General features: G+C 38.1%; 1 protein-coding gene across 1 annotated transcript in view; it reads right to left on the bottom strand.

Annotated features, from left to right (window-relative positions):
• Positions 1–14,036, bottom strand: part of LOC126771255 (ATP-binding cassette sub-family G member 1-like) — a 79,011-nt gene that overhangs the window by 2,884 nt on the left and 62,091 nt on the right. Inside the window, exons 5-9 of the mRNA XM_050491042.1 lie at positions 9,276–9,435; positions 3,557–3,744; positions 2,795–2,948; positions 1,783–1,951; positions 389–489 (exon numbers count right to left, since the gene is read on the bottom strand). Of these exons, the coding sequence (XP_050346999.1) occupies positions 389–489; positions 1,783–1,951; positions 2,795–2,948; positions 3,557–3,744; positions 9,276–9,435 (772 nt within the window). The remainder of the gene's footprint in view (positions 1–388; positions 490–1,782; positions 1,952–2,794; positions 2,949–3,556; positions 3,745–9,275; positions 9,436–14,036) is intronic.

Below are 14,036 nucleotides of genomic sequence, written 5' to 3' on the forward strand. Positions count from 1 at the left end.
AACTATACCGCGATTCAAGAGTATACTAGCGCCATCTATTACACGTATGCTTAGTTATAACTTACAATATTAATAAAATATATTAATTATTAACTTCTGACAAATTAACATTGAATTCAACAATATTATTTTTGGTTGTTAATAAAAATAAAGTGTCCTCGCTAGATTGTGGTATCCAGATGAATGTTAATTTTTTTTTTTTTTGATTTTGATGAAGTCCAACTGTTTGTTCATTTAATATTAATTTGTTCGTTTTGCAAGGGACATAGGTTATGTATTTAATTATGAAACATTCTATCAATAAAATTTATTTCTAATTTGAAATCATTAATTTAAAAATGTTTGTGAATGTGTCTGTTTTTATCTAATGCGTGTAAAGTATACATACCATTATTGGTAATGTCGATAGAGTTAGAGCTGCGTAATATGCTTTCAAACTATACCATCGATTAAAGTATTCCCTTCGTATCATACGAAGCTCCAATGGAACTAAAAAAAAAATAATTATTTAAAAATCTATATTCAAATGTTAATTATTGTAATGGTGAAGAATTTGTTTTTTGATAGCGATAATTGTGTTGTATATATTATGCTAACACTAAATTGTCAGCGCAGTTTCACACACGTGTCTTGTATAACATATCTAACATTACACAAAGGTAGGTATATTATACGGGTAATCTATTGTAATGCTTTACAAATAGACCATTTAAAAAAATATCTATTTACTCAGACTTTATATATAGTATAGATAAGTATAAATTTAAATAAAAATCATTATTCATTACCACTTTCCATAACTATGTTGCGAATATCGATGTTTCGCTGTACCGTCGTCGTCCCGAAAAGAGGTCCATTAGAATAACATAAATTGTAGAAAGTGATATAAAAGGTCTTCTTAGTGACCCTTCTATGTAAATAGATTTAAAGCCTTCTTATGGATATTAAGGCCTGGCGAATATATGGCAAAAGTTTTTTGACATGTATATTTCGTTACACTTATTTAAAAGTAGTGAAAAGGCACGATTGGGTCACGTAAGATGGCATTTGCATTTTATTCGCAAGGAGGTATTTGTATATTTAATCCAAGGTACTTTTAAGAAGTTGACAACAATAATTATAATACTTAAAAGAAATACGTACATAATAGCTTGTCTACTTATGCAAGTTTATCTAAGTCATTTTTGATAGAGTAAATCATCAGGTGTCAAATTTGATACTTATAAAATATCTTTATAGCGAGTGTATATTTGCTATCAAATATGAATTCCTATTTTATACAAAAACAGGAAGATAGACGGGAAAACGGTCATCTGATAGTTACTGCTTACAGTCACAAGACACTGTCAAACAAATCAATTAAAATTAAGATGCTACGTCTGTTGTCCTTTGATAACACTGGAATACTCATCAAACAGGAATAGAGCAATACAAATTACATCAGTTCGACGTCTGTTGATGAATGTATGGTATCTGCTCAAAATCTCATTATCTTAAACTACTACCAAGTTATTTATTGTATCGATAATATGAAAAAAATCTAATAAGTATTATATTATTATTAGTCGTTTGCAGAAATTCCGCAGAACTGCTCCAGTGCACCAATACATATTACGTCTTAGAAATTCCTTTGAATAATGGAGATTTTATTACGGTGTTATCATTTGTCGTTCAATATATTATTAATTGTAAACACATGATCAGCATGAAGATTTCAATGGTGCTTATTGGGGTTGAAGCAACCTACTGTACAATTTATGTAATAAAATGATTTATACTTACATAATAACACAGGTATCATGATGTAAGTGTACATGAAAAAGACGACACAGCTAAGGCAGAACTTGAAATTAGCCATTGGCTTCTGTCCGTCATTACCAATCAGAAAGAAAATTCCACCAACAAGTACGGCTGCGCTTACATGATGTAAAAGTTGAATCCATAGGTTTACCTGAAATAATTAAAATAATTTATATTTGTTTTTTTTTTAGAATGAGAAATATAATATTATTACATTAAAGGCTAATACTTTTTTTTTTATAGAATAGGAAGGCGGACGAGCATATGGGCCACCTGATGGTAAGAGGTCACCAAACGCCCTTAGACATTGGCATTGTAAGAAATGTCAACCATCGCTTACATAGCCAATGCGCCACCAACCTTGGGAACTAATATTTTATGTCCCTTGTGCCTGTAATTACACTGGCTCACTCATCCTTCAAACCGGAACACAACAATAACAAGTACTGCTGTTTTGCGGTAGAATATCTGATGAGTGGGTGGTACCTACCCAGACGAGCTTGCACAAAGCTCAACCACCAGTATGTGTGTATGCATTTAAATCTTTTGTTATATTTTTTTCATATTTTTCAACTTTTTGACGTTATTAGTCACTGTTCTAATTAATGACAATGACTAATTATTGACAAAAAATATATTTAAAAACTTATACTATCGAATGAGCAATTCTTGTATATGTTGTGTATCTCGGAAACGGTTCTAGCGAGTTGTCTTAAATTTTATATTCGGAAAAGGTTTTGCTTATAAAGTTTATTTATATCTTTTCTGAAAAAAATAATAACTAATTAATATTAGAGCCGAGCGATACTGGTGACAGTGATGTCACTAAATTATAATGTATGATAAAATATGTATATTTGATCATCGTTTGAACAAGTTTTGTGTGGAATGTTAATGTTAGAAATAGTAATGGAGTCCATGTGGCATAAAATCCTTACCATCCTCGGGTATCGCTAGATAATAGAAAATTTTAATAACAAATTAGTTTGCTTACCGAATTTCTGCTAGATTGTTTGAACATTCGATAAATCAATATCGAGAATTGAGTCATGAATGTAGTTGGAAACTCCATTTTCTGCATTTGTTCTTTAGCGACGTGCTCCACAAATATCCTTTGTATAGATTCGTCTGAGTGTAATACCGGTTTTCTATTAAAGCAAGACATTTTTTTTAATTTGCACACTTGCAGTAGGTATGTCAATAAGGATATTAAAAAGTATACAAACTTTTTAAGATCCAAATTGGTCGTTTAACGAAGAGGGACAAATCCACATAAACATAAAAACTAGGTTACGTGTACCTACTAAAAACGCGATAATGGTAAAACTTTCTAATGGAGTAAATATATCCCACAGAAACACAGAATAGTATACTTATTCTTCAAATTATTTTACTTCAAATGTAGGAATTTTTACCTATTGATATGATGCTGATGACTTGTATGTCAAATTTATTCGTGATGTATGTCGTAGGTATTGCACATACAGAGTATTTAACCATTTTAACATTTGTATAGACTGTAGATATTCTAAATCAATTTAAGGTGCAATATGATAAATTATATACTAACATTATACAAAAAAGATCGATAAGGTTATATGACATATCTATGTTCAATTTAAGAACTGCGAATTTAATAAGGATTTTGTAGTTTTGATTAATAATTGTTTTGTGTGCTGTACGTGAAGGCTTTAGTTGTAAATAATGCTGTAGCGTGCGAAAATAATCGTCAAGTTATCGTGTATCGTTTACTAACCGTCCACCCCTTAAAGTCATCCGATCAAGCTTCCTGCAAAGTTTTCCATTTTGACATAGTTCCGACATTTGCGCCGCGCTTTCTGAATTCCCAACTAGTGTTTCCAGGACGAAGTCAGCTGGATTGTGGGTGGTTGGACAAATGTGTCCAATTTCTGCACAGAATGGCACGAGGAGCGGAGCAGCGCCCTGTAATATATTGTTTAAAAATTACTAACATACATTTGCGTTACTTTGGAATAAATACTATTTATTTTTGGCATTACTTTGGAATAAATACTATTTATTTTTGGCATTTGGAATAAATACTATTTATTTAAGCAGCATTGATGAGAGAACCGACACGCTGGTCAAAATACTGCAAAACACATCCCGCAAGTGTTTTCCGCCACAGAGAAGAGACAACGCACCAAAACTCTCTGCTGAGACACTCGAGCTCATGAGAAAACGACGAGAACTACCATCGTTTTTGTCAGATAAGGCCTTAAATCGAATAATAAAAACGCTGACGCGACGCGATCTCCGACGCTCCAATACCCGTGCCATCAAGGCTGCGATTGAGCAAAATCGGGAATCGAAAGTGTTCGCTCGCAAGTTTGGGAGGCCGCGTCTGACAAAACTTAAAACTGAAAATGGTGGGGTCGTTACCTCTAGGCCTGAGATTGTCGGAGAAGTAGAGAGGTTTTATGGGCAGTTGTTCTCTTCAAGATCGAATAAACCCGTGGGAATCAGTATTGATGACCAGCGCGCCCCTCTTATGCGCCATTACTCCGAGGAGCTCCCGGTCGTTGACCAAGGCGAGATTAGGGCGGCTCTAGAACAGCTTAAAAACAACAAAGCTCCGGGAGATGACGGAATCACAACAGAGTTGCTTAAGGCAGGCGGGACTCCGGTCCTGAAAGAGCTAGCAAGCCTCTTTAATTCCGTCATCCAACATGGCAAGACCCCGGAAACGTGGAGCGGGAGTGAGGTGGTACTGTTTTTCAAGAAAGGTGATAAAACCCTCTTGAAAAACTACAGACCAATCTCCCTCCTGAGTCACGTGTATAAGCTGTTCTCAAGAGTCGTCACGAACCGTCTCGCCAGACGACTTGACGAGTTCCAGCCCCCAGAGCAAGCCGGCTTTCGATCAGGCTACAGCACCGTGGACCACATCCATACTGTTCGGCAGATTGTGCAGAAGACCGAAGAGTACAATCAGCCGCTGTGTATGGCATTTGTGGACTACGAGAAAGCCTTCGACTCCATCGAAACCTGGGCAGTGCTCGACTCATTGCAGAGATGTCATATCGATTGGAGATATATCGAGGTACTGAGATGTCTGTACAACGCCGCTACAATGACTGTCCACATCCAGGACTGTAAGACGAAGGCGATCCAACTGCGCAGAGGGGTGAGACAGGGGGATGTAATATCCCCGAAACTGTTCACCAACGCGTTGGAAGACGTTTTCAAAACGCTGGATTGGACTAGGTATGGAGTCAATGTAAACGGCGAGTACATCTCACACCTTCGATTTGCCGACGATATCGTCATCATAGCAGAGTCGCTGGAACAACTCAACGAAATGCGTAGCCTAGGCGAGTCTTCCCGGTGTGTCGGTCTCGGTATGAACTTGGACAAGACCAAGGTCATGTTCAATAGGCATGTCGTGCCGGGACCGATATACGTCGAGGGGAAACCTCTCGAAGTTGTTAGTGAATATACCTACCTAGGACAGATAATACAAGTCGGTAGGAACAACTTCGAGAAGGAAGCCGATCGAAGAATTCGCTTGGCTGCATTTGGCAACCTTCGTCAAGTCTTCAACTCGTCTATACCGCAATGTTTGAAGACGAAAGTCTTCAACCAATGCGTCTTACCTGCCATAACATACGGTGCCGAAACGTGGACACTAACTGCGGGACTAGTCCACAAATTCAAAGTCGCTCAGCGTGCTATGGAGCGAGCTATGCTCGGAGTATCTTTGAAGGATAAGATCAGAAATGAGATTATCCGGAAAAGAACCGGAGTCACCGACATAGCTTGCAAAATTAGCAGGCTGAAGTGGCAGTGGGCTGGTCACGTATGTCGTAGGACCGATGGCCGTTGGAGCAGACGAGTCCTAGAGTGGAGACCGCGAATCGGCAAGCGCAGCGTAGGGCGCCCTCCAGCCAGGTGGACCGACGACCTTAAGAAGGTGGCGGGCACCAACTGGATGCGGAAGGCGGAGGACAGGGAGCTTTGGCGCACCTTGGGAGAGGCCTATGTTCAGCAGTGGACAACGATTGGCTGTTGATTGATTGATTGATTGATTGATTTTTGGCAGCAGGACAAAGAATACAAATCAGATAACACTTATTTTTTTAATATTAATTTAAATCTTAATATTTACTATTAATTGTTATTTGTTGTACATTAGTATCTTTCTTAAGGACTACTACTAGCTTTGTTGAATATAATTATAAATCTTCATCGAAGGCTTCGGGTTCAAAGACGACACTCTCCAATCAATGCGTGCGAGCGGTCAACACAAACATGTTCAGGAAACACTTAAATGTCGGAAGAGACATTAACATATAACATAAACCACAGCTAGCTAGATTGCTTTATTAGCAACCTTTGTACATCTTCTCTAGTGTTTGTGTTTATAATTGTTTCTAAATATTTTGTAAAACAAAGAGTATTTGATTTGATTCTATTTGAAAAAACCGCTGCTCATAATTGTATACAATTACATAATTCGATTGTTCATTGAATAAATTGACAACGTAAAAAATAAATAAGACTGGAGTTTTGCAAAGCGATTGGATGTCACGCAAAACATTAAATAAAGCACAAGGAAGAAACATATATTTTTTACCGCCGATTTGAATTACGCGCTAATTACTTTAATGTCGATGACAACTAATAATTATAACAACATTATTTATTAACTTTTTCTTCACAATTATTAGTTCACTCGTAATAAAAACATTTATATATACAAAACAATGTCATATTATAAATTTTATTCAAGGAATAAATTCAATCTGTTTAAAACAGATCTGTAAAAGACATAAAGAAGCGAACTCCAACACGTTACCGTTTCTATATAGATATTACAATTTTATCGTTTCCTTGAGAAATACGACTAATCGTAAATACAGAATGGAGAAAGCTTTTAAGTACGAGATACTTTAAATAGCTTTAAATCTTACTTTAAGGTATATTAAATATTATATTATATATCACTTATCATATAAATCAACCAACTCTTTGTTACTTGCGGTAAATGAATGTAAATTTATTTAAGATAATTATTGTTGGTCATCAAAAACATTATTCATTATTTAATAATAAAAATGCACTTTGTTAAATTTTAGCTCTTCAATAGCCCTGAGATAGAAATACAGAAATCAACGAAAGTGGGGATTACTACGAAAGTTTTGAAAGCTTTATTCTTCTTGAAAACTGCAGTCCCGATAATAAAAGTCACAAATAGATGTAGTGGCAAGGAAAGAAATATGAAAATTGCAAGAAGTTCGGAACTACGCGATAGTTTTATTTCACGATCTCATGGAATGAGTACTTTTAAGAGGATACTTTGTAACCGTTTAAGTATACAAATTTTATGAATATCGTATAATAATAACAATGCTTTGAATTATTTTATAGAATTGATTTGTAAGTATCTAGTTGAGCTCGATTATTATTTAAAACTAGCTGTGGCGCAGCTTCATTCATTTTGGAATTTATTTTGATTATAATATCTATTATATAGAGTACATATGCGCACACGGATAAGGAAATATCGCGCTTGTTTTACGAATACCATAAATTCTGGGTAAAGTAGCAATCAAACAAATTCTCTATCTTTCTTTTAATAATAAAGTGCATCACACTCATATTCACACTGCATAGATACACGCATTACATGCCAAATAATGTATTTGTTGTAATGTGAATGTATTCTAAAAATAAGGACGGTTTTTTTAATTAATTCAGATTAAACAATAGTATTCGAGCACTGCCTTTTTATTTCTTTAATTCAGTTGATTACTCTTAAAATGTTTCAGGTTAAGCCAAGAGTATTCCAGTTCAGTTGCTCAAAGCTTCTTGTCTTCTCAATTAATAGACTTACAAAGCTATGTTTGCGATAGTGACAGTTGAAGAAGATTACAAAGGATCGTATACATTCATTGAATACAAAGATAAACCAATTCTAATTTGAATAGCTCGAGTACTTGATTAAAATAAATAAAAATAACTAATCATTCTTATTTATGTTAAGGCAATTGAAAGTTAACCATATTTTTTAACTAATTTTAAATGACTAGAATTTTGATGTCTTCTCAAAATCTTAATCGTGCGTATAAATTTTAAGATCTCACTGAATAAATAATTTGATGCGGGTTAAAAGTTTCTGATTGGCACATTCGGTACCGCTGTCAGCTATGTTAATTAACCCGCTTCGGTACAATCAAACTTCGTAGTTTCGTAGGCGGGAAATATTACGGTCTATTAGCTCAGGCTGATGGCTTTGGTAAAAGTAAAATTCTTGCGTAGAAATTTCATCGAGTTTGCAGTTTTTGAAGCTATTAACAGTATTTATAGTGATTTGGTCAATATTCTATCATAACAGGATGTTGAAAAGTATACAAATTACAATATAATTAAGAATATTTGAAGTTCTTTCGCAGATTGGTTCAAAAAAAAAGTTATATCAATACGTTTAATTTTTTTTTTAATTCATACTGTTAACCTTATGAGAAAAATACGTATGTTTGGCTTAGTCGAAGTTTTAAATGTCCACAACCGAATATAATGAAGTCTTTTCGCAATTACGGAAAGGTTTCTTCGTTATATTTTGTTTTCTTATTTTTTTTCTGGGACTAAGTATAAGTAACCCGGGTCTAATAAGAAGTTGCTTACTTTGCCTTTAGGTTAATCCGGCCTCTGGTAGAGTATATTATATTTCTTCTATACAAAAAAAAAAAAAAACCCTAAATGTTTATATATACTTTAAGTATAATTATTTATATTTCATTACAGTTGACTAGCTATCCGATCCGACTCCATACGAGTATAAATGTATTTGAATAAATTATTAAAGTGGCTTTTGACTACATTTCGGTCATGGCGACCCATCCCAAAGTTAAGCCGCGCAGGAGATAGGATTTTGAAAAGATAGACGGCAATCTTGTTTGACTTGTTTTACTTAATTTAATTTAATGAATATTTATAATTTACAATTTATAATGTAATATTCAATTTAAATTTTTCAATTATTGACCCTATTTAATAACTATTTATAATGTGATGCTTTTATGAAAGATGTGATAACCTATAATTAGTGGAACATTTGTCAAAAAAACTTTGAAATTTCTATTGTTACTACTTTGTAAATCTGTAATGTATCTACTGTTGGTTGTCCAAAATAAATAAATAAATAAATAAATAAATAAATAAATAAATAAATAAATAAATAAATAAATAAATAAATAAATCTAACGCGATTCTAGGGAAGCAACCTATAATTTAAATTATTGTACCGCCAGATCATGTGTTGTTCAGAGTTCATCTGTCTTAACGCACACACTTGTGCACATCAATAATTCCAGTTTAGTTGAATAGCCGCCATCGCTGAAGAATTATTTAATAAGTGGTAAATAAACAACGACTGTTTAAGCAAATTGTACGTAAATTGGAATAAACGTACAATATCTTATCAATTTAGTAAGCATTTGTTAATTATTTACCTGATAACAGCATAATCCTCTAGCCAAGACATAAACTCTGTCAAAAAGTGAGAACAATGAGGCCGATGGTTGATGTATTGTGCATATTATTGTTCTTCCTTGTCGTGAGAGGAGGCGTAAAAGCACAACCAGTTGCCGGATGGATACCACGTCGAGTCCGCTGAGAACAAATTATAAAAAAAAATATTACTTTAAATTCACTTTCATTACAACGTTTACAAAATTTATTATATTTTAAGCATTAGTTCAAAGTTGTAAGCCACAAGTAGTAGGTACCGATATTTTTTTTATGTCGCTCGTAAAATAAATACTGTCGTTTTAATAGTCATTTCAATTAGTAATATTTTTTGGCTTAGTTCACGTTGTTTATATACACTGGTGCTATATGCACTGCGGCCTGCAATGTGTCCCCATCCATACCCAGTCAGTGTCTCCATTCCTATGTCAAAATTATGGTTTTGCCAGTCTATAAATACAGTAAAAATGCAGTTGAGTAAATCACGAGTGGGCCGGGCTCAGTATCCGGGTGAGTTTTATTCTAGTTCATCTTTTTACAGACAGTTATTTATTTATCACAGTATTAAGAACACTGAAATATAACCTATTTTTTTAATCGTATACTTCATAAATATAAAATCATCATAGTAATAAAAATACGTTATTATTGAATGTGGCTCCGTAACAACAAATCTACTTTAGGTAGGTACTTACTGTACGGTTGTAACAATCGTGATAGACAGACCTATTTTGTTACTAGTAACATACATCTATTCACGATATTAAACGTCATGTAATAATTATATTTAAAACAATTTACATATTCACATTAAAATATAAATTTAAACAAGAGAATTCACTCAGCACTACAAGTTTTGACGAACATTTGAAACAACTGCTAACGGAATAAGTTTGTTTAGGAAGTCGAGTGTGTCTAAAGCATTTCGCCACTAAGTTAGACCGAAATTTATAACATTTGAAACTTTATATAAAATGTACATTTGGGTGTAATATGTTACATAGTTGTAACTACATCAGATTGTGTTTAAATTTTTTATAATGCAAAATTTTCAAATGTCTATATAAGGTGTATGTATGCTAGTTGAATTGCTGTAATGAATAAGATTTGTATTTTTAGAAAGAATCATTTCCAAAGGGAATTGGATAGATTTCGATTTTCCAAGCACGGTTCAGTTTTATCACCAATAAAATGCTACGACGGATGTCGTGATTAAGTCAATTACTCCTTACTGTGTACATGTAATCTGGAAATCCGTGTTCTTTATAAATTTTCTTAGATATTCTCAGCTAAGAATGTTCGAGATAAATATATATTTTTTAATGCATACGTAAAATGGAATTGACTTTAGATGATGTTTTAATTCTAATATAACGACGAGGTAGGTTCTGAGGGGCTTTTTTTTTATATGCCCCGGGATGGCAAATGACTCTACTTCACCTGATGGTAAGTGGTAGTAGAGTCCAAACGCGACGACGGCCAGTACAGTCGGGAAGAATGTTCTGTACTAGCCGTCCCCGCCTTGCCGGCCCGCAAGATGCCTCTTCACGCTTCGTTTGAAGGAACCCGGGTTGTAAGAGGAGGGGAACACGTGAGCTGGTAAGGAATTCCATTCTTTGGTAGTGCGACAAAGAAAGGAGTTGCCAAATTTCTTTGTGCGCGATGGAATTGATGTCACAGTTAGGCGGTGACATCGAGAACCAGCTCGCGTGGACTTAAGAAGGAAGGGGGAAGCAGGAATTAGAGAGAATAATTCCTCAGAGCACTCGCCGTGATACAGACGATAGAAAGCGCTCAGTGCTGCTATCTCGCGACGCAATTGTAAAGGTTCAAGGGTGTTTGTGACCTTTACGTCGCCAATAATGCGTACTGCACGTCGCTGCAACCGGTCCAAGGCCTCCATTAGGTACTTAGCGGAGCCATCCCAAAGGTGCGAGCAATATTCAACGCAAGACCGTACCTGTGTTTTGTATAACAGGCACAGTTGTTGTGGCGTGAAAAAACGCCGCACCTTGTTCAGAACTCCGAGTTTTCGTGAAGCTGTTTTTATAATAGCCTCGATGTAATCCCTTGGACTAAGGTCGCAGCGAACGTCCATCCCCAGCATGGCGATTTTGCTTTGTATCATCAGCGGTGTGCCACAGAGGGAGGGATGAGGGTAAAATGGTGACTTTTTCGATGTGAGAGCGCACACCTGTGTTTTCTTGGCATTAAACTCAACAAGATTATCAGAACCCCATTTGGCGATGAGCTCTAATGTCCTATCGAGTTCAATAACAAGATTCTCCCTCCTCTCCTCAGTTTCCGCCCGCCCAGCCACTGCGCGTCCGTGGTATCCACCATGCACTGTACTATCATCCGCATAGCAATGTATGTTCCCAAGAGAGAGCATATCATTGATATGCAAAAGAAAGAGTGTGGGAGATAGCACAGATCCCTGGGGGACGCCAGCATTCACTACATAGAATTGTGAAGCGCAACCATCTACTAAAACACGAAGGCTACGTTTGTGTAGGAAGCTGGCAATCCAGGTGCATAGCTGAGCAGGCAGACCATATGCCGGTAGCTTGGAGAGAAGACTTCTGTGCCAGACCCTGTCGAAAGCCTTGGAGATATCGAGGCTGACAGCCAACGATTCTCCATGCTTGTCGATAGCTTCACCCCAGAGGTGCGTTACGTACGCTAGAAGATCACCTGTGGACCGTTTTGGTCGAAACCCGTACTGACGATCATTAATTAGACAGTGATCTTCTAGGTAATGGATCAGTTGGTTGTTTAAAATCCGTTCCATCACCTTTCAAAGTACTGAGGTGATAGCTATTGGCCGATAATTTGCCGGGTCAGACCGATCCCCTTTTTTGGGAACCGCTTGCACATTAGCTCTTCTCCAAGCCTCCAGCACACATCCCGAAGAGAGAGAAAGTTGGAACAGGCGCGTTAACACAGGAGACAGCTCCGCCGCGCACTTCTTCAGCACAATGGCTGGTATTCCATCGGGACCGCTAGCTTTCCGTATATCGAGTGGTTGCAGCTCCGCACGCACATCACGTTGCCTGATTTTGATGTCAGGCATCGTGTGGCCACATGAAGGTATTGTTGGTGGCTGCGCACTACAATCATCGATCACAGAGTTGTCGGCAAAGAGTTTAGCCAGGAGGTCGGCTTTCTCCTGCGGACTGTGACCTAGCGATCCGTCCGGATTTCTGAGCGGTGGCAGCGAAGGTTGGCAGAAATTGTTTTGCACAGACTTGGTCAGACGCCAGAAGCTACGGGAGCCCCTAGGATGCGAAATAAGGTCATGACCAATCTGTACAATGCGTTGTGCATCCGCTCTCGTGTATGCCTTCCTACAGGACTTGGAATTTTTATTGTAGTTTGCTTTCAGTGAGTCAATGTTAGATGCCCCGCTAATGCAGGCGTTGATCCACGCGCGATATGCCGCCTGCTTAGATGACACAGCGTCGGCACATTCAGGCGTGAACCAACGGTTACGCGTACCCCTATTGATGAGATCTGAGCTAGGAATGTAGTATTCCATTTCTAACATGATCTCATCAGCAACAGCAGCGGCACTAGCTGTCGGGTCATTCCCACTGAAGCAACGTTCCTTCCAAGGGACTGACGCATAGTAATCGCGCATACCATCCCAATCTGCCGACTTATAGTGCCAAACGCGACGTTTGCATACCGCTGATGGCGGCAGCTTGGCCTGTGGCACTTTGGTAGATATAAGGCCGTGATCCGAAGAACCAAGTGGAGCTTGAACCACAACCTGATATTCCACCGGGTGAGAAGCCAGCAGAAGATCCAGTAGAGAAGGCGCTTGCCCATCAATGTCTGGGATCCTGGTGGGCTGATCAACCAGTTGGGTCAAGTCGTGTGTGAGAGCAAAAGCATGAGCAGTTCTTCCAGCATGGTCAGTTTTGAGGGATTTCAACCATGATTCATGGTGAGCATTAAAATCCCCCAAAAACACCAATTCCGCGTTAGGAAACTGCTCTTGCGCAGCATCTGCCACCCGACTAAGATGGTCGAATAATCGGCTTGTCTCCAAGTCACCATTGTGGGATCTGTAGAGGCACACGTAGACTCGACTCTAACGAACCAGGTCCACACGTACCACCAACATGGAGAAGGAGGGGTCCTCCAAGTAGCGCAATCGGTGACAACAAACATCCGCCCTGACGAACAAGCATACTCCGGCTTTCGCTTTAAAAGATTCTTCAAGCATGTAGCCGGGATAGTTAAGGTAGCTGGTGTCGGCAGGGCGGAGTATTTGCGTCTCTGTGAGAAACAACATTGCTGGCCGTGCTGCCTCGAGATGGTGGTGGACAGCGTTGAGGTTAAAAGAGACGTGAAGCGAGCGACGTATTGCCACGATAGGGATGGGCAAAGTATGGAGGCGTGTTTTCCCAAATGTTTGTCAAAAAGGAAAATATACTGATCCGCCGGTCGGAAGGGCCCCCGAACCCCCCCGGAAGTGGCCGCCGGGACCCCACCTTCCGGTCACCAACCGGCACGACGGTCCACCCCGAGATTATACGTGGCCTGGTGGGGCAGCCTCGCGAGCTGGTTAGGCATGCTCGGGCCCCTGTACTATGCCACGGGCAGCCAGCGGAACAGCCGTTTCTTCGGGTCTCCCTGTCCGGCAGGTCAATACAGTTTCCCCCGGCATTGGTTCAACAGCCGTCTCCACTGGACCAACACCCATCGCGGCATTACTCGCTCGGGCACTGGCTGTACGC

This window comes from Nymphalis io, chromosome 10 (assembly GCF_905147045.1).
Source record: "Nymphalis io chromosome 10, ilAglIoxx1.1, whole genome shotgun sequence".
Lineage (NCBI taxonomy): Eukaryota > Metazoa > Arthropoda > Insecta > Lepidoptera > Nymphalidae > Nymphalis > Nymphalis io.